This window comes from Panthera uncia (genome assembly GCF_023721935.1).
Source record: "Panthera uncia isolate 11264 chromosome B3 unlocalized genomic scaffold, Puncia_PCG_1.0 HiC_scaffold_1, whole genome shotgun sequence".
Taxonomy (NCBI): Eukaryota; Metazoa; Chordata; class Mammalia; order Carnivora; family Felidae; genus Panthera; species Panthera uncia.
Window position 1 is genome coordinate 12,059,108 of NW_026057582.1, and position 24,247 is coordinate 12,083,354.

Here is a 24,247-nt window from a genome sequence, read left to right on the forward strand (position 1 = left end):
ACGGTGGGAAGAACAGAGAGAAACCAATAGGTTCCGAGGAAGAGTACGTGATGGGCAACGCACCTACCTGCCTGTAGACGTGCACAGACATCCACATCCATTCCATATCCGCACGCACTGTGTATGTGCACGCACACGTACACAAAGACATAAAATGGTTCTTTCTCTTGTTCAGAACTCTCTCTTGTCACCCCATGTCATTGGGAGTAAAAGCCAAATTCTCACAGCAGTCTATCAGGTCCTTCATGATTTGGCCTTGGCATTGCGTCTGACCTGATTTCCCCCAGGGTTAATCTGCTCTAGCCACACTGGCCTCCACATGGTTCTTCAGATATGCCAGACATATTTCCAACTCAGGGCCTTTGCAGCTGAAAAAATTCCTGTCTGGAATGCTCTTCTGCCAGAGAGCACACGGCACACTCTGTCACTGTCCTCAGGTCTTTGCTTCAATGCCACCATCATTGTGAGGCCTGCCTTGACCACTCTATTTAGAATTGGAAACTCCACTTCCGTTGTTACCCACTCCTTGTCCCCCTTCTCTCCCTTATTGCTCTTCATTGCACTTATTATAATTTTACGGATTTTGCTCATTTGTTTTAGTTATCATGATTCATAAAAAGATAAGCTGGATAAGTCAGGGTTGTTGCTGTTGATTTGAAATCTTCTCCTCTGCTGCCTCTTTAGTACCCAGAACAGTGCCAGACGTAAAGAGTGCTTTAAGACTGTTGGACAAACTAATAATACACATTTGTGCAAATATTATTACACACATAATACAGGGGGAGGTTGACTTTTGGTTGAATCTTGCATTTGAGTGTAAGAAGCTCCATTCTAGGCAACTGAGTTCTGCTTTGATTCCCCTTTTTTTTCCCAAAGATAAACCCTGTTGTGTCACTAGAACCAAGCTTCCACTACTGAAATATGATTTTGCTACACTTACATGGAAATCCTTAATTTGTTTGGATTTTCAAGATTCTCTTGGGAGTCGAATAGTAAATGTATCTAATTTACAGCTAAGTCAGTAATTTTTTAGTGTACTTTTTATGCAGTCGACACATGTTAATTTCAACATTTCTAGTGCTATCAGCTACTGTACAAACAGATGTTCTCTGAGGATACAGCAACAAACAAGATAAACAGATACCTTTATACATCTTTCCTGTAATGGGGGAGGATAGGAGTTAAACAAAAAAGTTGTACAAATTAAATACTGTTTCTGTATATATGGCCGTGCATAACCCGAAGCAGAATTATCTAGGCATATTTCTGCAGTGCAGCTTTCTCAATTGTCCCTCGCAGCTACTGAATCAGAAACTGTGGGTGCAGTCCTGAAATTTGCATTAAAAAAACCTCTCCTAATTAATCCTTACTTCCCTTAAATTTAAGACAGCCAAGTAGTAGAAATAGACACAAAACACACAAGATGACTGTGGATCAGGGGCATATAATCTAGTCCAAGGGAGTCAGACTGAAAGAGGAGTAGGGGTGAGCCAACAAAGGAAGAGCAAGGCAGGGTGTAGAAGAGGGTAAGGGAGAGACAGAGAGCATCCCAGGAGAGGAGGTGTTGTCACAAGGGCAGTCATGACAAAGAGCTCCATGAGTCAGGAGAACCGGGAGGCATGGAGCGCAGTGAGCGTGTCTGTGTAAAACAGAGAATACACATTCCGTTCAGTCTGCGTGGAACATTCATACAAAGTGATGGCTTATTTTGTGATAAAGTCTTAATTCCAAAAAGGCTTAATATGGTCCGCATTCTATAACTGTAATTCAAATTAAAGAAATGCAAAAAAATGCAAAAAGAAAATAGTACGTGCAGACACACATATATCTTTAATTCACTCACCCCTAAATCTGTCTAGTGTGACTTGTGAAAAATCCTAAGTAAAATATTACCAGCAAGTCAAATGCAGGAATACACTAACACCGTAGTGTATCAGGACACTGTAGAGTTTCTCCAGTGTGAGCAAGTTTGAGCGTAGGAAAACATTAAAATAACTTACTGTATAAATGGATCGAAGTAAAACTAATCTCAACAGAAGCCATAAAACATATTTGATACAATGTAACATTCATTTCTGAATAAGTTTATGTAAACCAGAAATAGAAGTGATACCACCCAATGCAATAAAATCGGTGAGAAGTCCTTAGCAAACATATTAAAATTCAATATTAAAGCATGAATACTTCAATGCTTCTATTTTATTTTGTTCTGTAGGGTCAACCTAAGCCAACACAACAAAAAATAAAGTGTAAATATTGTAAAGAGACAAAACTCACCATTTCCACATATAATTACTTACTTAGAAATATGGAAGAAACCACTGGCGAACTATTAAAATGAATAATAATTATCACTAATGTAGTCCAATGGATATCAGATCACAAAGAAAAATCAGTAATGTTCCTATATATCTGTACTAATTAATTGGAAGTAATAATGAAAAACAACCCACACTTCATCTGCATACAATAAAAGATGTAGAATTTAATCTAAAATTATGTGTAAGGCAGGTATGAAAAACATTGTGTGATTTAGGTGAAGCACATAAAAAACACCTAATAAATTGAGAGAAGTCTCATGTTCTTGATGGGAAGGTTCACCATTAAAAAGCTCAGTTCTCTCCAGAGTAATTGCACTGCATTCAGTGCAAATACAATCAAAACCCACCAGGGTATGTTTGAGGGAACACGGTGGGCTTATTCTAAAGTTCATAGTGAAAAGAAAATTTGTATTAATAAATAATCTGAAGGGGCTCCTGGGTGGCTCAGTCGGGTAAATGTCCAACTGCAGCTCTGGTCATGATCTTGTCATTCGCGGGTTCAAGCCCCGCATCGGGCTCTGTGCTGTCAGCTCAGAGCCTGGACCCTGCTTTGGATTCTGTGTCTCCCTCTCTCTTTGCCCCTTCCTCACTCATGCTTGCTCTCTCTCTCTCCCTCTCTTTCTCTCTCTCCAAAATAAACATTAAAAATAAAATAATAATAATAAATAATCTGAAGAACAGAAAATGAATGGATTTGTCTTCCTCTATATAAAAAGTAATTAAAATAATATAGTATTACTCAAAGTAAGCAGATAGAAGGAAGTAGTAAAGATTAGAGTGGAGGTGAATAAAAAAGAGAATTGAAGAAAGGTGGAGAGAATCAACTTTTACTTCATTATTAATGGATATTTTTGCCCTATTAACTTCTCAGGGATTTTATGCATTCAGGGAACAAATATTTATTGAACATTTACTCAGTTGGCAGAAAGCCTGCCATGAAAAAAGCAAGTCAACCTGTATTCTATTTGCAGAAATCTGGTAAATTCAAACAGTGTGCTAATGCGTCTACTCGGGAAGAGTGTAATTGCACAAATGATCAGAAATTTTCACATGCTGTTGCTTTCTCAGACTGCAGAGAAAAGGTAAGATAATGTTTAATTACCCGAAGACAAAATACCTTCATATCAATAAAGATTTTGAAATGTGCAGTTTGATTAAACATGAGTGTTAAGACAAAGAAACGTCTCATTATGACACAGAATTAAATAGGACACAGAGCTAGAAAGATCTGGATTTAAATGTGCCTAAGCCAGTTAATTAACCACTCTATAAAATAGAAGAATACCCGCCCTACCCCGTCCATTTCACAAGATTCTTATGAAGATACGCACACAGGCACGTATCTCTATGAAAACAATTTGTGACCTGTCCTACGCTACACTAGATTATGATGAACATTGATTCACTAAAAAAAAAATGTGTATATGGGTGTCAGTGCTGGGAATATGGGAGATCAAGTCCTTGTAATCAAGGAGTTCGGTCTGGTAGCAGCCACCAAAATAGAAGACAGTATAGTATATTGGTTAAGAGAAGGGGTTCTGTGTCAAATGTTTTATTCTGTTAGCCTTAAGACATCCAAGAGTGTATCAAATGGATATTGATGTTTGCAATAGGTGAGTTAAATGTCCACTTAGTATAGCTTTCAAGTAGATCTATTTCAAGGCCTTGTAAGACTATATAATAGCATTATAGACTCTCCATCTCTGTCTTCTATCTATCTATCTATCTATAGCATTATATTAAGTGATTTGATTTTTATAAAATCTTTTATATAAAGATAAAATCAGTGAATACCATGTTGGGCATAGAGTTAGCATTCAGTGAATTGAGAGGAGTGTCATATATACCCCTGCAACTCTCCCCTCACTGAATTACAATGTATCTCCCCTCACTGAATTACAATGTATCACTTGAACATTTGCTGACTGCCAAACACTGCTCTACGCATTCTTCGTGATTTGTCTCCAATTCAAGGCACTGACAAGCCAGGTAATTTGCCAAAGATCACCTTGCTAATACATGAAAGAGTTAGATTTCAGCTCTGACTCCAGAGCCTGAGCTTAAAGAGTGTGGTTGAAAGATCATGGCTGGCTGGGAGAGAGGTGTGAGAGAGGTGGCCAAGAGCCACTTCATGCAGTGCCGTTTGAGATGCGGGTTAGCCAAAAAGGTTTGAATACCATCATAGAAAATTTCTGAAAAAGACCAATAGAAAGTCATGAATTTTGTTAGCACAATGTTTGTGTATTACTTTTGGAGTTCACGTTAATTCTGCTGTAAGACACCGTGTTTTTCATGCCCTGAGAAAGCAGAAACCCTGAGAGGCACATGTCCCTTAGAATGGCCAAGCTCTTGGAGAATGTATCTATTCACTCTTTACCAGGAAATGAAATTAGTTCTGAATTGTCCAAATTGACGTTCATTCTCGGAATTTGCATTTTAGGTTCCTCGTTTTAAGTTTCCAGTTACACAATATCCAATTTCTTTGGAAATTTACAGTGAGGATGGACATATCCCAGTGGAAATGCCGTATCTGGTTACCGTGACTGAAGTGAACAGGAGGGAAAATTGGAACCTAAGTAGGATTTGCTTTCTTCTATAATTATTTTGTCTTATAAGTAATGTTGTTATTACCTAGGTAAGCGGCTTATAAAACCAGTTTACAACAACCAATAGTTCTTTGGAAAAGAATTTGAGTCCGTTGGCAACTTGCGGTTTACTGTCCTCCTTGTCTCCCACGTATTTCATTATTACTTTCGGTGCCCTGGATTTCGTGGCATAACAGCATTTTTGAAGAATTTGAACTGTAAAACATTTGAAAGCCATTTTGTAGATGAGTAGCAAAAACGATTGATTGAATTTGTGCTACACGTTGGTCTAGTGTCTCTTTCGAATGGTTTCGTGTTACAGAGAAGGTTCTAAAAGGCGCGGCCAGATAGCCTATAGAATCTACTCTCTAGTATGAGCAAAGTTTTTTCAAAATTCTATGGTAAAATAATTTAAGGGATGCAGAAATTTTTTTAAACAAGAAAAATCAGGGGCACCTGGCTGGCTTAGTCAGTAGGGCACGCAACTCTTGATCCCAGGGTTGTAAGTTTGAGCCCCATGTTGGGTGTAGAGATTACTTGAAAGTAAAATTGTAAAAAAATAAAATTAAATTAAAATTAAATTTACCACAATTCAATGTTACCTCGAATATACAACTTTTTCCTGCACATTTTGTTTATAAATACTTTAAGGCAATCTCCCACTCGATCAGTAAGTAGACAGACAAATAGATTGATAGATAGAATTAAATGAAATTTTGATCAGTTATTAATGTTACCAAATATCCAGACACTGGGTGTTCTGTGAGTCTTACTCTGCCCAGTATATGCATTCTTGAAATGAAAAATCTAGCAAAGAAAACTACTATTTCACTTTACTAACATCCCCATTTTCTGTGGTATGCTGGAGCCTAATGTTGCCAGCTTTTGAGTATCAATTGTTAAATATTCAAGCGTTTTGTGTACTGGTTGTTAAGCCATTAGTAGAGAGATTAGCCATGGTGAGGCTATTTATACCATGGAAATTGGCAAATGCTGCTATCAAAGCTTTCTCCTCCCTTAGATCCCATGTACCATTATACCACTGCAATTTCTAATCCCCACACCATATATCTGGTTTTAGAAAGAATTACAAGAAAAGCAAGAACACCTGATCGTTTCTTTTAGGAAAGATTTAAGTGATCCTATCGTGAAAGTTTTCTGCCACCTTATCGAAAATCATTTACCAACCACTAAGGTTGCATTATCTCATTGCCAAAGATATAAAGTATGTACAGGTTAGAACTTGTCATAAGCATGGGGTTGGAAGAAAAGGGCAGCCTGAATGAAGTGGTCAAAGGGCTTGTCCTTCTTGACAATGTCCTTGAGAAGATGCATTGTTGACCTCATTTCCCTAAGTACATTTTCTATAAAGTCAAACAGAACTGAAAGTCTGGGATAACTTAGACATGTTACAGAGTAAATTCCTTCATTGTACCTTGATGTATGTAGTAAATTTTATGCAAAATGTGAAAACAGCATAATGTGCTTAAAATATACCTCATGTACTTTTAGAACACAGTGTACCAGAGAATGTAAAAAAATTGAAAGATTACTTAGAACCACGTCTTGATGCTCCAGTGTATAATCCTTTAGGCCTCAACTTAAGTATAAAGGTGAGTTGACAGCATTTTTGTTTTTCCTGTTTTGAGTTCACAAAGAACATGTGTCTAAACTAAGATTGGTTTACGTTTTAAAGTATAGCTGTCCATCAGTAGCAGAAACCGTATCTTTAAGATACATGGAAAAGTGTTTATTTTTCCTCCATTTCTCTTGACATTGGTATTTCAAAAGGTATCTGAAAGTAAAATTGAACACTTTACTAGTTTTTGAGCTGATAGGCAAAACTAATAGGTTATTTTTCAAGGTAGAGCAGAAACGTTATTTCCAAAATTTAGGAGGTAAATGAGTTTTCTTGTGTGTACTTTTGGATGTATACAGGTACGTCTTCATAGCCGCCCATAAGAACACATGAAATTGATATAATCTAGGTAATTATAAAAGTCAGTAACAATTAGTGAACGTATCAAAACCATGAATATGATGATTAACCAAAATTGCTCATCAAGTCCATGTTAGGTTTTGTGTCTCTGTTTCTTCATTCTAAAAAGAAGTATCACCTATTTGTCCTTCTCCCTCCGTTCTAATTTTGATACATGAAGTAGATGTGCAAGAGCCTTAGGAAGGGGATCGGATTTTTCTATGCATCATCTGTAGGGAAAGTGGCCACGGTGTGTATTTTAGCTTGAAGGAATATACGTGTCCATGCTGCTAATGACCAGGTGTGTTTTTTCCACAGGGCTCTGAACTTTTTCACTTCAGAGTGTCTGTTGTTCCAGGCGTCACTTTTTGCAACTTAGTTGAAGAATTTCAGGTATAGTAAATGCACAAGGTACTGATGGGATGATGGCTGGGGAAGTAACATGACAAATGTCAGTGCAAGAGACACTAAAGAGAAAAAAAACAAACAGCATAATTTGTGTGATACACAAGGCTTGGAGACCAGAGATCCTGAAGAATGGGGATGACATTGTCAGTAATGGTGAAGGCAGAGTGCGTGACAGGTATAGGACCCAGCAATGCTGGGAAAATTTTAATAAGTGCTTGTATTTGTTTTTATTCTCTCTCCATCTTCCATATTTAACTCAGTTTTCAGACTTTTACCGCACTTCCTCTCACGGCATCTCCCCAGAGGAACACAGGTCTATAACACTCAAGTTTCCATTATGATCTTCCCTTTGATTATCATTGTTGTGATGATAGTCTTAATAGCCTAAAGCTGTCAGGATCCAAAAGTATTTGGAACCAAAATCAGTGCCCCTTAGGGGGCAGGGAATGAGAATTTGAATTAATTGATTAATGACTCATTCATTATCGAATAGTGATACCACATTATCAAAAATAAAATCTCTCTCTCTCTCTCTCCCTCTTCCCCCACCCCTCTCCTTTTTTTTTTCAATATATGAAATTTATTGTCAAATTGGTTTCCATACAACACCCAGTGCTCATCCCAAAAGGTGCCTTCCTCAATACCCATCACCCACCCTCCCCTCCCTCCCACCCCCCATCAACCCTCAATTTGTTCTCAGTTTTTAAGAGTCTCTTATGCTTTGGCTCTCTCCCACTCTAACCTCTTTTTTTTTTTCCTTCCCCTCCCCCATGGGTTTCTGTTAAGTTTCTCAGGATCCACATAAGAGTGAAAACATATGGTATCTGTCTTTCTCTGTATGGCTTATTTCATTTATTTATTTTTTATTTTTTTTTGAATTTTCTTTTTAACGTTTTATTTATTTTTGAGACAGAGAGAGACAGAGCATGAACAGGGGAGGGGCAGAGAGAGAGGGAAACACAGAATCAGAAGCAGGCTCCAGGCTCCGAGCCATCAGCCCAGAGCCCGACGCGGGGCTCGAACTCACGGACCGCGAGATCGTGACCTGAGCTGAAGTCGGACGCTTAACCGACTGAGCCACCCAGGCGCCCCTAATGGCTTATTTCATTTAGCATCACACTCTCCAGTTTCATCCACGTTGCTACAAAGGGCCATATTTTGTTCTTTCTCATTGCCATGTAGTACTCCATTGTGTATATAAACCACAATTTCTTTATCCATTCATCAGTCGATGGACATTTAGGCTCTTTCCATATTTTGGCTATTGTTGAGAGTGCTGCTATAAACATTGGGGTGCAAGTGCCCCTATGCATCAGTACTCCTGTATCCCTTGGGTAAATTCCTAGCAGTGCTATTGCTGAGTCATAGGGTAGATCTATTTTTAAATTTTTGAGGAAGCTCCACACTGTCTTCCAGAATGGCTGCATCAATTTGCATTCCCACCAACAGTGCAAGAGGGTTCCCGTTTCTCCACATCCTCGCCAGCACCTATAGTCTCCTGATTTGTTCATTTTGGCCACTCTGACTGGCATGAGGTGATATCTGAGTGTGGTTTTGATTTGTATTTCCCTGATAAGGAGTGACGTTGAGCATCTTTTCATGTGCCTGTTGGCCATCCGGATGTCTTCTTTAGAGAAGTGTCTGTTCATGTTTTCTGCCCATTTCTTCACTGGGTTATTTGTTTTTCGGGTGTGGAGTTTGGTGAGCTCTTTATAGATTTTGGATGCTAGCCCTTTGTCTGATATGTCATTTGCGAATATCTTTTCCCATTCCGTTGGTTGCCTTTTAGTTTTGTTGGTTGTTTCCTTTGCTGTGCAGAAGCTTTTTATCTTCCTAAGGTCCCAGTAATTCATTTTTGCTTTTAATTTCTTGCCTTTGGGGATGTGTCGAGTAAGAGATTGCTACGGCTGAGATCAGAGAGGTCTTTTCCTGCTTTCTCCTCTAGGGTTTTGATGGTTTCCTGTCTCACATTCAGGTCCTTTATCCATTTTGAGTTTATTTTTGTGAATGGTGTGAGAAAGTGGTCTAGTTTCAACCTTCTGCATGTTGCTGTCCAGTTCTCCCAGCACCATTTGTTAAAGAGACTGTCTTTTTTCCATTGGATGTTCTTTCCTGCTTTGTCAAAGATGAGTTGGCCATACGTTTGTGGGTCTAGTTCTGGGGTTTCTATTCTATTCCATTGGTCTATGTGTCTGTTTTTGTGCCAATACCATGCTGTCTTGATGATGACAGCTTTGTAGTAGAGGCGAAAGTCTGGGATTGTGATGCCTCCTGCTTTGGTCTTCTTCTTCAAAATTACTTTGGCTATTCGGGGCCTGTTGTGGTTCCATATGAATTTTAGGGTTGCTTGTTCTAGTTTCGAGAAGAATGCTGGTGCAATTTTGATTGGGATTGCATTGAATGTGTAGATAGCTTTGGGTAGTATTGACATTTTGACAATATTTATTCTTCCAATCCATGAGCAGGGAATGTCTTTCCATTTCTTTATATCTTCTTCAATTACCTTCATAAGATTTCTATAGTTTTCCCTCTCCTTTTTCTATCCTGACCCTGCCCTAAGGCTAGCCCCAGTACTGAGTCCACACTGCTGCAGATGTATGTTAACTGACTATAATTTAAATAAAACCTTAAGAACTCAAATAAAATAAAATTGGCAAAAATACAGTAATTCAAAACAAAAAAAATAGAAGCATAGCAAAGGCTTCAAAATAAAAATGCAATATACACACCACCTAAGTTCTAGAGTAACCCCTGAGCAACATAGAAACCAGGAACACATGCTAGCATAGCAAAGGTTTTGAGAACTAAACTGACAATGGAGCCACCACAGAAAGTAAAGCAGAACCTGGGGTCTGAACTCGACCAGTGTGTCCAAATACTAAAACAAACAAAACACCCAACAGGGGCACCTGGGTGGCTCAGTTGGTTAAGCGGCTGACTCTTGGTTTTGGCTCAGGTCATGATCTCACTTGTGAGTTCAAGCCCCGCATCAGACTCTGTGTTGACAGTGCAGAGGCTGCTTAAGATTCTCTCTCTCCCTCTTTCTCTGCCCCTCCCCTGTTCACGCTGTCTCTGTCTCTCGAAATAAATAAATGAACTTAAAAAAACACTTTCCAGAGAATTTTTAACAGGACTCAGAGTCTCACAACATAACTATATGTTTTTAATATTTATTTTGAGAGAGAGAGAGACAGACAGACAGAGCACAAACAGGGGAGGGGCAGAAAGAGAGAAAAACACAGAATCTGAAGTAGGCTCCAGGCTCTGAGCTGTTAGCACAGAGCCCGACGCGGGGCTCAAACCCACAAACCATGAGACCATGACCTGAGCTGAAGTCAGCTGCTTAAGCGACCAAGCCACCCAGTTGTCTCCCACAACATAAATATCTTAAATGTCCAGGATAAAATCTAAAATTACTCACTATGCCAATAACTAAGAAAATATAATCCTCAAAAGACAATCAGCACTGGACAGCAAAATAAAATAATTACACGTTATTATTTTTTTAAGTTTATTTATTTATTTTTGAGAGAGAGAGGGAGAGAGGAAGGGGCAGAGAGAGAGGGAGAGGGAGAATCCAAAGCAATCTCCATGCTGTCAGCATAGAGCCTGACGTGGGGCTCAAACCCATGAACTGTGAGATCACGATCTGAGCCAACACCAAGAGTCAGATGCTTAACTGACTGAGCTACCCAGGCGCCCCCAGACAGATGTTTTAAACCAGCCATGATAACCAGCTCCCATGGGGTAAAGGTAAACACTTGAAATGGCTGAAAAGGGAATGGAAGAAATTCTCAGTAGAGAAATGGAAGCTGTAAAAAAGAACCACATGGAAATTTTAGAACTGAAAAATACAGTATTTAAAACTTAAAAATCACTTGATAGACTCAGTAGCAGAACAAATATGGCAGAGAAAAAAAAATCAGTGAATTTGAAAATAAATCAGTAGAAATCCACCCCGAAGAAAAAAGACTTCACAAAGAATGGACTCCTTTCTGCCCATGAACGCCACTGAGGAAGCATCGTGAAAGTCTCCCTCCCACCGCCATCATGTCTAAGTCGGAGTCTCCCAAAAAGCCTGAGCAGCTGTGGAAGCTTTTCATCGGAGCTTTGAAACAACCGATGAGAGTCTGAAGAGCCATTTTGAGCAATGGGGAACGCTCACAGACTCTGTAGGGATGAGAGCTCCCAACACCAGGTGCTCCAGAGGCTTTGGGTTTGTCACGTGAGCCACTGTGGAAGTCGTGGATGCAGCCATGAATGCAGGGCCACACAAGACGGACGGAAGTGTTGTGGAACCAAGAGGGCGGTCTCCAGGGAAGATTCTCAGAGACCTGGTGCCCACTTACCTGTCAAAAAGATTTGTGTCGGTGGCCTTGAAGAAGACACTGAAGAACATCATCTAAGAGATTCCTTCGAACAGTATGGGGAAATGGAAGTGATTGAAATCATGACGGACCGAGGCAGTGGCAAAAAGAGAGGCTTTCCTTTTGTCCCGTTTGATGACCATGACTCTGTAGACCAGATCGTCATTCAAAAATACCATGTTGTGAGTGCGAAGTAAGGAGAGCCCTATCTGAGCAACAGACAGCAAGTGCTTCATCCGGCCAAAGAAATCCAAGTGGTTCCAGAAACTTTGGTGGCGGTCGTGGAGGTGGTTTTGGTGGGATGACAACTTAGGTGTTGACAGATTTGTGCGCTCAGCCACGCACAGTATGGCAGGGCCTAGCTGCTACAGAGAAGACCTGTTTTAGACCATACTCATGTGTATGGGCCAAAAACTTGAGGCCTGTGTTTGTGATTAATTATATCACAGGTTCTTTTATTTTCGGTTCTGTGGAAAGTGTAAAGCATCCCAACAAAGGGTTTTTATGTCGATTTTTTTTTTTGCACCCATGCCGTTGATTGCTAAATGTAATAGTCTGATCATGATGCTGAATAAATGTGTCTTTAAAAAAAAAAAAAAGAATGGCCTCGGGAACCTATGTGATGACATCAAAAGGTGTGACCTTTATGTCACCAGAGTCAGTGAAGGATGGGAAAAAGGGATTGATGCAGGAAAAGAAGAAAGAGGAGAAGCGGGGGGAGGGGAGGAGGGGGGAGGAGGAGGAGGAGGAGGAGGAGGAGGAGGAGGAGGAGAATGAAGAGAAATAAAGTCTGAAAATGTCCCAAATTTGGTGGAGACATAAATTTATATATTCAAGAAGCTTAATGAATCCAGACCAAAAGAGATCCTGTCTAAACACATCATAATCAAACTACTAAAAATCAAAGACAAAGAAAAAAAATCTTGAAAGCAGCCAAAAAAACAAACAAACAAACAGAAAACATGTAAGTGGACAATAATTTGAATTACTGCTGATTTTTTTGTCGGAAACCTTAGAAGCTAGAAGAAAGTTGTCCAACATCTTTTTTTTTTTTTTTTTTATTTTTTTTTTCAACATTTTTTATTTATTTTTGGGACAGAGAGAGACAGAGCATGAACGGGGGAGGGGCAGAGAGAGAGGGAGACACAGAATCAGAAACAGGCTCCAGGCTCCGAGCCATCAGCCCAGAGCCTGACGCGGGGCTCGAACTCACGGACCGCGAGATCGTGACCTGGCTGAAGTCGGACGCTTAACCGACTGCGCCACCCAGGCGCCCCACAACATCTTTAACGTACGGGGGACAGGGGTAGTTTGGGAAGCAAGGGGGGCCAATCCAGAATTCTATATCTAGTCCTTCAGGAATGAAAGAAATACAAAAGCATTCCCAGATGAAGGAAAATTAGGATAAACCACTGTCAGCAGAAACTCTCTTTAAAAAAAAAAATGTATAAAGAAGTTCTTCAGGCTGGAAAGAAATGTCAACAGAAGGAAACAAAGCTTCAGGAATGAAAGAGGGACCAAAAAAAAAATGAATGAAAGAAAAGAGGGGGGTGCCTGGGTGTCTCAGTTAAGCGTCCAACTTCAGCTCAGGTCACGATCTCACGGTTTGTGGGTTCGAGCCCCACATTGGGCTCTGTGCTGACAGCTTGGAGCCTGGAGCCTGCTTCAGATTCTGTCTCCCTCTCTCTCTGCCTCTCCCCCACTCACACTCTGTCTCTCTCTCTTTCTCACTCAAAAAATAAACATTAAAAAAAAATTTTTTTTAAGAAACAGAGGAAATGATTGCATAGTTAATAAAAAGAATCAGGGCACTTTGGTGGCTCTGTTGCTTAAGTGTCCGATTCTTGATTTGGGCTCAGGTCATGATCGTAGGGTTGTGGCATTGAGCCCTGTATCAGGCTCTGTCGTGAGTGTAGAGCCTGCTTAGGATTCTCTCTCTTTCCCTCTGCCCCTCCCCTGCTTGTGTTCTCTCTCTCTTTCTCCCTCTCCCTCTCAAAATAAAATAAAGAAAGAGAATCATTAAGAAATAGAAAAAAAGAGCGTAAAATTTCTTGGGACTGTTGAAACCTGCTTTTCAAATATCCCGAAGCAACGGATTTTTGTGCACCATAAAGGACATTATTGGGAGAACTGAAAAAATCTGAACATCTGTAGATTAGATAACAGCATTGTCTCAGTGTTAATTCCTTGATTTCGGTAATTACAATGTGGCCATTTAAGTGAATTCTTTGTGTTTAAGAAATGCAAATTGAAGTATTTTGGCAGTAAAGAGACATTGTGTCCAGAATATACTCCTTTATGATTCTGGGGCTTAACCTTTTTTGAGACATGGTGTGGAATATTTGGATAGTCAAAGAAGATTGGAAGGGAAACATTTGAGGAAAAACTGTTTTCAAGAACTTTAGAGGAGGCGGTTTTGCTGGAGAATACAGAATTCAGAGGTGATACAGGTGCCTAGTCTCAAAAAATAATGGATGGCTTAACTGAACAAGTGAAACTTTTATAGTGTCTGGCGAGGTGACTCAAATTTTATTTTAGGTAAAAATGGGTAAGGAAGGGATTCTGGGTAGAGGGAACAGCATCCTCAAAGACAGATAAGGGAACGTATAAAACTTACCTCTTGAGTAGCTTATAGACATTTGGATGGACCTCAAGGTTATGTATAAGAACATGGGTAGGTTAGGGTCAAATTGTGGGAGATCTCAAATGTCATAAAGAGAGCTTTAGAACATTCCTATTAGCAATAAGAAGATATTAAACATTTTCGAAGAAAGGTGTTTGGGGATGGACACGAGGTCTATAGGAGCCCAGTCAGAGTCAGAGTGAATCAAGGTTTACAGCAGCCCAGTCAGAGTGAATCACAGGATTTTTGTTCCAAGCGCTGGGACATGTATTTGCTCTTTCTTGATGATATTGAACAAAAAACTTGTAGCCCCAGGAGCTGCTGCTGTCACCCATGAGGGCTGTGGGGACTGAGAGGGGAGATACCCAACACCGAGGAAGCAGAACAGAAAGATGGAAACAAACCCCAAACGGACTATGATTACAGTAACTTGTATCCTCTGGCTCTAACTTCTGCATAGAAAAGAAAATTCACTTTTGCAATTACAGGTAGCGTATAAACTGTCTCTCTCATTGGCCACAAACATATTAGATCTCTCTTTTTTTTTTTGAATGGAAAATTGAGGGTTCTTTTTTTTTTAAGTTTATTCCGTGAGAGAGAAAGCACACGAGACCATGAGCTGTGTAGCAGCAGAGAGAGAGAGAGGGAGAGGGAAAATCCCAAGCAGGCTCCATGCTGTCAGCACAGAGGCCAACCCAGGGCTCTATCCCATGAACCATGACATGACAATCTGAACCAAAATCAAGAGTCAGACGCCCAACCGAGGCACGCAGGCACCCCAGATTAGATCTTTCTTAACAAAGCTAATTATCCAAACTCTTCTGATGGTCCAGCTTAAAAGGAAGATTTTGGTTTTTAATTTTTTTTAATGTTTATTTATTTTTGAGACAGAGAGAGACAGAGCATGAGCAGGGGAGGGGCAGAGAGAGAGGGAGACACAGAATCCAAGGCAGGCTCCAGGCTCCGGGCCATCAGCACAGAGCCCAACGTGGGGCTCAAACTCGTCAACCGCGAGATCATGACCTGAGCTAAAGTCAGACGCTCAACCGACTGAGCCACCCAGGCGCCCCTAAAAGGAAGATTTTTGTTTTCTTACAGTACCGTTTGGAAGACCACAAGTAGAATATCCATTCAGCATCTAACATTTTCTACCAAATTCCCAATAATTCCAGTACCAACTGAACACATACCATTGGCTCTAAAGTACAACAGGAGATGGTTAGGCCAGCTGATCCATTATTGCAAGGATAAGTATCTGCCCGGATGGGAAAGAATGGTTTCTCGCTGCTCTCCACACCACTCAGCCGGGTCCACCTTTTAAATTCTGCAGCTTACAACATCCCACTTCCAGTAACAGTTCCCTATGGTCAAAATTCTTTTGGTTGCAAATAAAGCAACTTCACTTAAAAAAAATAAGTGTTTTGGGGCGCCTGGGTGGCGCAGTCGGTTAAGCATCCGACTTCAGCCAGGTCACGATCTCGCGGTCCGTGAGTTCGAGCCCCGCGTCAGGCTCTGGGCCGATGGCTCGGAGCCTGGAGCCTGTTTCCGATTCTGTGTCTCCCTCTCTCTCTGCCCCTCCCCCGTTCATGCTCTGTCTCTCTCTGTCCCAAAAATAAATAAAAAACGTTGAAAAAAAAAAATAAGTGTTTTATGGACAGATTGGTGTCCTACCAAGATGAATCTGGCGATGTTATTATGTCAACCTGGATTGACAGGGTGGAAAGGAGGCTAAGTGGTTGGTTTGTACAAGGTGAGTCGATAGAGCTCACAATAGCAGGCTCGAAAATGGAATGAAATAAGTGGAAAATAAATAAATAAATAAGAAGGGCGCCTGGGTGGCTCAGTCGGTTAGGCAGCCAACTTCGGCTCAGGTCATGATCTCGAGGTCTGTGAGTTCGAGCCCCATGTCGGGCTCTGTGCTGACAGCTCAGAGCCTGGAGCCTGTTTCAGATTCTGTGTCTCCCTCTCTCTGACCCTCCCCTGTTCATGCTCTGTCTCTCCCTGTCTCAAAAATAAATAAAACATTAAAAAAAAAAAAAAGGAATGGAATAAGTGAAGCTGAGAGAAATTGTAAAAGAATTGATGGCATACGAGGGCTGTTTCTAAGGAAAGGCATACCTCCTTAGGTCACTAGGAGGGATGGTGGTAGTAACTTTAATTTGAGCTATATCCTAAAACAGCGTATTGATCCTTTTTCTTATCCTTGGCATTTTCCCACATTTGCCACTGTCTTACTTCCACTCATCCCTTCTTTACCTCAAAATATGATCTTGCTTCCTGCCTCACAGACAAAACCCAAGTCACCGGGCTCAAACCACCTCACTCTCTGTCCCCACTTCTACATTTAACATAAACGGTGCCCATTCTTGACTCAAGTCCCAGAGAAGATGCCTCTGTGTCTCTCTGTTAGCAATCCTGTCTCTCTTCTAGGAACTTATTTTTATTAGTTATCCATTCAGGTGTAGGAAGCATTTTGAATATACAGAAGTTTCCCTATGTTAACACCTAGAGGATTTTCTAAAGAGATGATGGCTTGAAAGAGCACATACTGATTCCCCCTCCTGGGAATGCCCATTATTCTTCTCCTCTTCTGTGGACCCAATTATTCTTCAAGATCCAGCTCAGGAAGCTCCATCCCTAGTCACCCTAGGCAGTTAGTCATTCCCTACCTGTTTTCCCAAAGCACGCTGTCCATTCCTCTATAACTGAACACAGAACTTTTCCCCGCCGTATCCTGCCTACCGCCGCCATTAAAGACCAATGATAAAGGTATAGGATGGTAAATAAGATTCTTATCCTGTATTGTGTGCAAATCATTTCTTGCCAGATTGTCAAGTGACTGTCTCTGGGCTTTGTGGATGCCAAATATCTGCATGTAGCTGAGCAGAAGCTTGCTAAATTGGTTAATAATACCTCTGCTGTTGGGGAAATCATATGAAGTTCAGTGTTTCGAATGACTAGATTCAGAAAGCTAACGGACTTTGCTTTTTCCATTGCAGATTTATGTTGATGAAGTACCATTGCCGTTTCCGGGACACACACTTATTGCTGTGGCCACAGCTGTAGTGCTGGGGGCATTGATTTTTATAACATTTATGCTTCAAATACGTAACATCCACCCAGGTGATATGTTCCAAAACTTTATGACAACAAACAAAGTGAACTTATCAAATCTCAGCATCAATCAGCTGCCTTATAGATGAAAATCTGAATAGTGAACAAACAATAATCACAATTCTCTCTTTATTTCCTGTTTTTATTAGACAATTCCTAGAACAATATGTTTAAATGTGAATATAAAAATGAGATAAAATGCTATTACCATTCAACTCATTATAACTCAAATTGCTATTTGTCAGTGTGTTTACCATTCTGTGTTCCTATTTTAAATACATGAAAAATTACTTATTTATTTATTTATTTATTTAATTTAATCCTTACACCCAATGTAAGGCTCACGCTCACAACCCCAAGATCAAGAGTCACATGCTCTTCTGCCTGAGCCAGCCAGGTGCCCCTACATATACAGAAAGTTTCTTTTTTTATTTTTTAGCGTTTATTCATTTTTTAAGAGACAGAGACAGACAGAGCACTAGTGGGGTAGGGGCAGAAAGAGAGGGAAACACAGAATCCGAAGTAGGCTCCAGGCTCTGATCTGTCAGCACAGAGCCTGACGCGGGGCTCGAACTCACAGACCATGAGATCATGACCTGAGCCAAAGTCGGACACTCAACCGATTGAGCCACCCAGGTGCCCCCCCAAATTTCTTATGTTAACCCTTACATAGAAGATTTTCCTTGAGGTTTTTAGAAAACTGTAAAATGACAACCATCTCTGTGTGGGATGAGTTTTCCGTATGTTTTAGCTTTTATTGACCGGAGCCCATTCTGTGGAATCAGAACGCCTGTGCCTTGCTCTGTTCATAAAAGAGTATAAGCAGAACGCAGTCCTGCCAGGGAAAGGCAGGTGCGGAGGAGACCCATCCGCAGGTGTACTGTCAGAACCTCCTAGGAATTAAAGATGAAGCCATTTGAAGCAACTTCAAAACCAGACGGTAGTACCTAAAAAGAGGGAGATGCGACCCTCATTATGGGGGTGTTGGAAGAACACTGTGTGTGCAAGGTATTGGTTTACAAACCCACGTGCAGATATCCAAGAGATGTACCTCTGCGTGCTCTCTCAGAGCACCTGCTCCCAAATAGTCAGAAGATGGCCAATACATTCTGAGATCAGGCTACACTCTCTTGGAAAAGCTCAGGAGAGGCAGCACACTGCTCTGACAACGTAAGGAAAAGGTAACCATCTGGTTCAGGAGAGCCCAGCTCTGAGAGCTATAAACTGTGGCCGTGCCTGTATATCGGGAAAGGTCTCTTGAGGTGGCAGTGAGCAAAGTGGCTCCAAGGATCAGACTCAGGAGCCAGGCATCCAGGATTGCCACTTCCTGGATTTGTGACCTGGGCAAGTTACTTCCTTGTGTCTGAGTTTCTTCACCTGTAAAAAGGAAGTAGTCTTAATACTCACCTGATAGTAGATAATTAATAGGCAGGTTATTGTGAGGGCTGAATGAATAGTTGCATGTAAAGTACTTAGAACAGCGCCTGGCTCCATGAATACTATAATTGTTAGCTGTTGCTGTTTGGTGGTGCATAATAGAGAGTGATCGTGTCTAATTGTAATAAAAAGGGAAATTTATTGGAAGAATACTATAGAAAGATAATCCGAGCAAAATCTGGACAATCGATTCTTGTCATGGGCAAGAATGAGAACGTTCTGGGGACCTAGGAAACAAGAGTTTTTCAACTCTTCAGAGCATCCATTGGGCCAAAGGTCTAGAGATAAAACATGGCACCGTGGTTAAAAGTGTAAGTTCCAGAGTCTAACAGCCTGGTTTTTTTTTTTCTTTTAATAAATGTTTACAAATTTTAGAATAGTTTTAGATTTATAGGAAAGTTGTGAAGATAGTATGGAGGGTTCCCATATAACCCACACTCAGTTGCCACTGATATTAACATCGTATGGCCTGGTTTTTATCTCCCTCCATCACTTACTAGCCATATGGCCATTGGTAAGTTATTTAACCTAAGATTCTATACTATGGTCTATAGATGCACACGTGTGTCTTCCTGTACATTCAAAGATGCTCCTGCTAAGATAATCCAACTATTGTACATGCGCCCACAAATTCATTCACCTCTTCCCCCCAAAAAGACAATTCAAAGTCTACCTGCTATCAATTTCTCTTAGTTTCTTCTTGAAAAGGGTGGAAATGGTGATAATTACAATGCTTTCACAGAAAACAAGAAATGTGAATAGAGTTTATGACCCTTGTTTCTGTAACACATACTAAAGCTGATATTAGATTCCTCTCCACTCTACATTCCATGTGCTTCCTTGCCTTTGAACCTCAGCAGCTCAGCTGACTAGGATCCTTTGCCCAAGAGAAGGAACTATCTTCATTTCCAGAGGGTCTGAGCCTTTGGTAAACCTACCCTTTGGTTATCGGGTGTCTGTTACTTTCCGTTGGTCATTATCCTTGGGTATTTTTGGTAATAAACCTTTGTGGCTCAGGATCCACCCAGGTTAATGTTGGTCCTCATTGTGTTACAGCATCTCTACTTTTCCTCAGTAAGATCAATTATTCTCCCTCTGCCTGTTTTCCTAATATACTAGGAACCAAAAAAGGCTACATGGCAGTCTTGGTTTCCAAGTCAGTGGAATCAATATCGTGTTCACTGCTGGAAGCATTTCTACACTAGCTGGAGAGACCACTTGATTGTCAGAGCCCAAAGTTCAGGGCGCAGAAAGCAAAATCTCAGGAGTATTTTATTAAGTGAAATATTAAAAAGAACCGTTCATTCTCCATCCTTGTTTCCCAAATGAATGTGTTATAGCTATAAGGAATAACCCTGTTTACTGGGAATTATGGCATAGAACATACATTTTATCCAACCAGGGAAATTGCCAGTGTCCAAGGGGCCATTGTGCACGGACTTTCAGTAGACTTTCTCCTTATCATAAGATCACCTATTTCTGGGTGACAGAGTAACAATAATGCAGTGAATTCCAGAACATCAACCCATTGCTTCACTTGTTTTTGTGCAGTTGAGGATAAGGTCACAGGCAAATCGTGAGGGGCTGAAACTAATAAAGTCGCGAAGTACTGAAAAGAATATCATGTCTCCCCATTCGTAACTAAAAAAAAAAAATTTGACCTAATACAAAACTTCAATGTATGTGGAAACGAGAATAACCTGTTTCTAGATTTTCCGATTGGAAAATTCTGAATACATTCAACAGGGCTTTACTATTCTCATGGCGGGGGCGGGGGGTGCAGGGATTGCCCCATTCCTCGTGTTGGTATATAAAGTGGCAGGGATGGAAGAACACCATGGCAGCATATGAGGCATTCAAAGCAAATGGGCAGGCACAATTACTGTGTAGTAAAAATGAGCGTCTTTTTCAAGAGCAAAAGGCAGCATGCTTACTGCCTGTTATCAAAGAGTCAAGTTCCCTAAGTTCAGGGTTCCTTTCACATAACATAACTCGTTACATGGGTAGATGTCACCCCACCCTCTTTGTGTTACCCTGAGACTCAGGTGAAAAATGTGGTGCCCAAACGCTGATAATCTGGCTAATGCTATTGCTGAAGGTGATAAACAGTCCTTTGTTCTGTCCCGGGAGTCTTGTCCCAGCACCCAGAACTACCTTGTAAGTTTGCAAGTGGGAGAAAACCTCAGAGCCTTCAAAGTGATTGACACAAACAGGACTTAAATTTGTTCGTAGGTTTGCTAGATCATGAGAATAGAGTAACCAGATCTGTACTGCAGCCTGTATTGGGCTAGACGCCACTCAAAGCTGTCCACTTTTTGAACCAAAATGAATTAGAGCAGAATATTCTAAACATTATGTGTTATGTGCTGCCTCACGTTTCCCAAATGACCTACCAGGCGCTGTTTGCCCTCCTTAGTGGTGGGGATGGAAGGTGCCCTCGCCTGCCCTTTACTTTGGATTGAGAGGCCCCCACAGGCTCCAGAATACTGAATTAGCCCAGACTTTGCCAAAGTGTATTCTTGTTGAGTTTGATTTTCTTCTCCATCACACATGTATCCTATCAAGATATCTTAAGAACTTGCTTCTACATGCTTCTCAGGGCCATGAAACATAATATTCTATAGCCTAGTGAGGTGGTCCACTCACTCCCCACTAGCCTGGGGAGCAGAGTCAAAGGGGGCAGAACAGTAAAGGTATATTGCTGCCCTGCCAGGGGGAAGGCCTGCACTTGAAATAGAGCAATATTCCAAGTACCAGGCCCTTCACTGGTTGTCTCTGTACCGTGATTACTGTGCCTACTCTACTGTCATTGTAATGACCATGCAGGACATGGTCATCTAGCACCTCCCATCTCCACCAATACCAGGATCCAGCTCTCACTGCAGCACCACCCACCCCCATCCAATCCTACTATACAATATGGCGGGTAAGAGCTTGGGCTCCAGAGTAGGAACATCTGGGTGGGAATGCTGTCTTTGCCACTTTCTAGCTGCGTCCTCTTGAGGAAACTATTTCTGTGTCTTGGTTTCTTTGTCAGTGTGATAATGTTACTTACCTCATTGGATTATTTGGGAATTAAAGGAGATAATACACAAAGTGTATTAGAACAGAGCCTGGCACCTAGGAAGTGCTGTGGACGTGTTAGCTACCCAAAGAGAAGGTCAGGGAGCATGCCTTGAAAGATTCAAATACTTTCCTTATCAATCCACTCCTAATGACACCAAAAAGAAAAAAGAAAAAAAAAAAAGGGAGAGAGACTTCCAGGTGTCATCAGTCTGAATTCCTCTCCACGGGCCAGGCGCTCTATGGCACCTGACATAATGCAGATAGTGGGTCAGATCTGCATTAGTTCATCCAGTCCCTTAGAAGCCCAGCTAGCAGCCTCAGCTAGCATACTGACTACAGTATCGCTGTGACAATAAATTGAGAATAATCAGTACTATATTCTTCAGTCTTTGGTCGAACATCTCCAAACTCTTGGCCCGTAAACATTTCCCTAGAGTTTTGACAATAAAATCAGCACGTTTCTATACCTGCAATTCTGTGATGTAACTCTTCTGTTGAACACCATCCTGTTTATTTTGAGTCAGAACCCAGCATTCAATAAAGAGTTGGGCACAAGAAAGATTTTGAGATTCAGCCTACAAGAGAGGCCCATCTGGAAGCCACAAAGGTTTCACCGAAGGAAGAATTTAGACAGTATTTGGTTGGCTGAGCATATTGGATTCTAAAGGAGCAGCGACCCTCACACCTCAGCTCTCTGTGGTTCATGGCAACAAACATGTATTTCTTGCTCACTGGTCTGTGGATAGGCTGTGGTGCTTCGCCTCGAAGCAGGTCTGCCCTGCATATCTGTGGTTCTGGAACACAGGCTAAAGGGCAAGGGCCAACCTGCCAGCTCTTCTCACAGCACAGGACCAGACACAAGAGACCAGCCAACCCATCTAAACTACTTAAAACAAGAAGTACGCATTATGTTTGCTCACATTCTGTTAGCCAGATCAAACCACGTGGCCAAGCCCAACAAGACAGGCATGTCCATTACTTTCATTCTAAACATCAAGTTTTAAGATCCCTCTCTTATCTGATTGCTGCTTTTATCTATTGCTGTGCAACCAACTCCACAGTTTCGTGACTTAAAACAATAACCATTACATTTGCTCAAGATGGTGTCGTCTGAACTGGACTTAGTTGAATTGTTGTGCTGGTCTTGCCAGTGATGATGTCTGAGCTGCTTTCTCTCTCCGTGGAGTCTCAGGGCCTCTCCTTTTCAAGAGACCTGTCCACATGGCCTCTCTTTGTGGATTCTCTACCAGGATAGCCAGACCTCTTTTGTGGCAGCCCGGAGCTCCTAAAGATGCAAAAGGAGAAGCTTGGGCCACCTACTGGCACAACATCATCCATGTTCTGTTGGCTAAAGAAAGTCACCAGGCTAGCCCAGATTCAAGGGAAGAGGCCTATGCCCGATCATGAATACTGAGAGATGAGGTTTTTTGAAGGCCACCAATGAAACAGACCACCAGAAACCACCCTCCTTAGCAAGTCTAGGCTCCTTCATGTGCTGGGAGTGAAACATCTAAGATGGCTTCCTAACTCACATGCCTGGCTCTTCAGGTGGCCTGGCCAAAACAGCTAGAAGCTGGCCAGGCACCTGCCTCTCCACATGGCCTAGCTCCATGGAGCTAGCTTAGGCTTACTCACACCCTTGTGGAGTCGTGGTAGTTGGATTTCTTGCATGGCAGCTGGCTTTCCCCCAGAATACAAAAGCAGGAGCTACCAGATTTTCTTCAATACTTGGACTTCAAAGTCTCACAAGGTCACTTCTGCTTCATTTTAATGGTCAAGGTAGTCCCATGGCCAACCCAGATTCAAAGGGAGGAGGAATAGACTCCACCTCTTTTGTGTGGCAACACGGCATGGCCAAGAGCCTGTGGGTCTGGTGGGATTGTTGCAGTCGTCTTTGGAAATATAAGATGCCATTTTGATGTTCATCAAAGAAATATACCTGGTCTCTGAACACAACTGGAAATCCCTAAACTCATTTCTGAACCAGGTTTTCATCACCTCAGCTTTTGACCATGTGTAATGAGAGCTTCATTCAGAAGGGTCACAAAGCAGTCTGGCCAAGACTATCTTACATATACCACTACTTTTGGGATAGTGTCTCTGTACTGTCAGAAGCAACCATCCATTCCTCTTTCAGTAAGTCAGCGAGTATCAGGGCACCTGGGTGGCACAGTCAGTTAAGCGTCCGACTTTGGCTCAGGTCATGATCTCATGGCTCATGGGTTCCAACCCCACGTTGGGCTCTGTGCTGAGAGCTCAGAGCCTGGAGTCTGCTTCAGATGCTGTGTCTCCCTCTCTCTCTGCCCCTCCCCTGTTTGCACTTTGTCTCTCTCTCAAAAATAAACATT

General features: G+C 41.4%; 1 protein-coding gene across 2 annotated transcripts in view; it reads left to right on the forward strand.

Moving 5' to 3' along the window:
* Positions 1–17,690, forward strand: part of CATSPERB (cation channel sperm associated auxiliary subunit beta) — a 108,289-nt gene extending 90,599 nt beyond the window's left edge. For both annotated transcript variants that reach the window (XM_049612309.1, XM_049612310.1), the window contains 5 exons: positions 3,293–3,403; positions 4,762–4,897; positions 6,419–6,519; positions 7,203–7,277; positions 17,282–17,690. In XM_049612309.1, coding sequence (XP_049468266.1) covers positions 3,293–3,403; positions 4,762–4,897; positions 6,419–6,519; positions 7,203–7,277; positions 17,282–17,485 — 627 coding nt within the window. In that variant the 3' untranslated portion in view covers positions 17,486–17,690. The remainder of the gene's footprint in view (positions 1–3,292; positions 3,404–4,761; positions 4,898–6,418; positions 6,520–7,202; positions 7,278–17,281) is intronic.
* Positions 17,691–24,247: the final 6,557 nt, after the last annotated feature.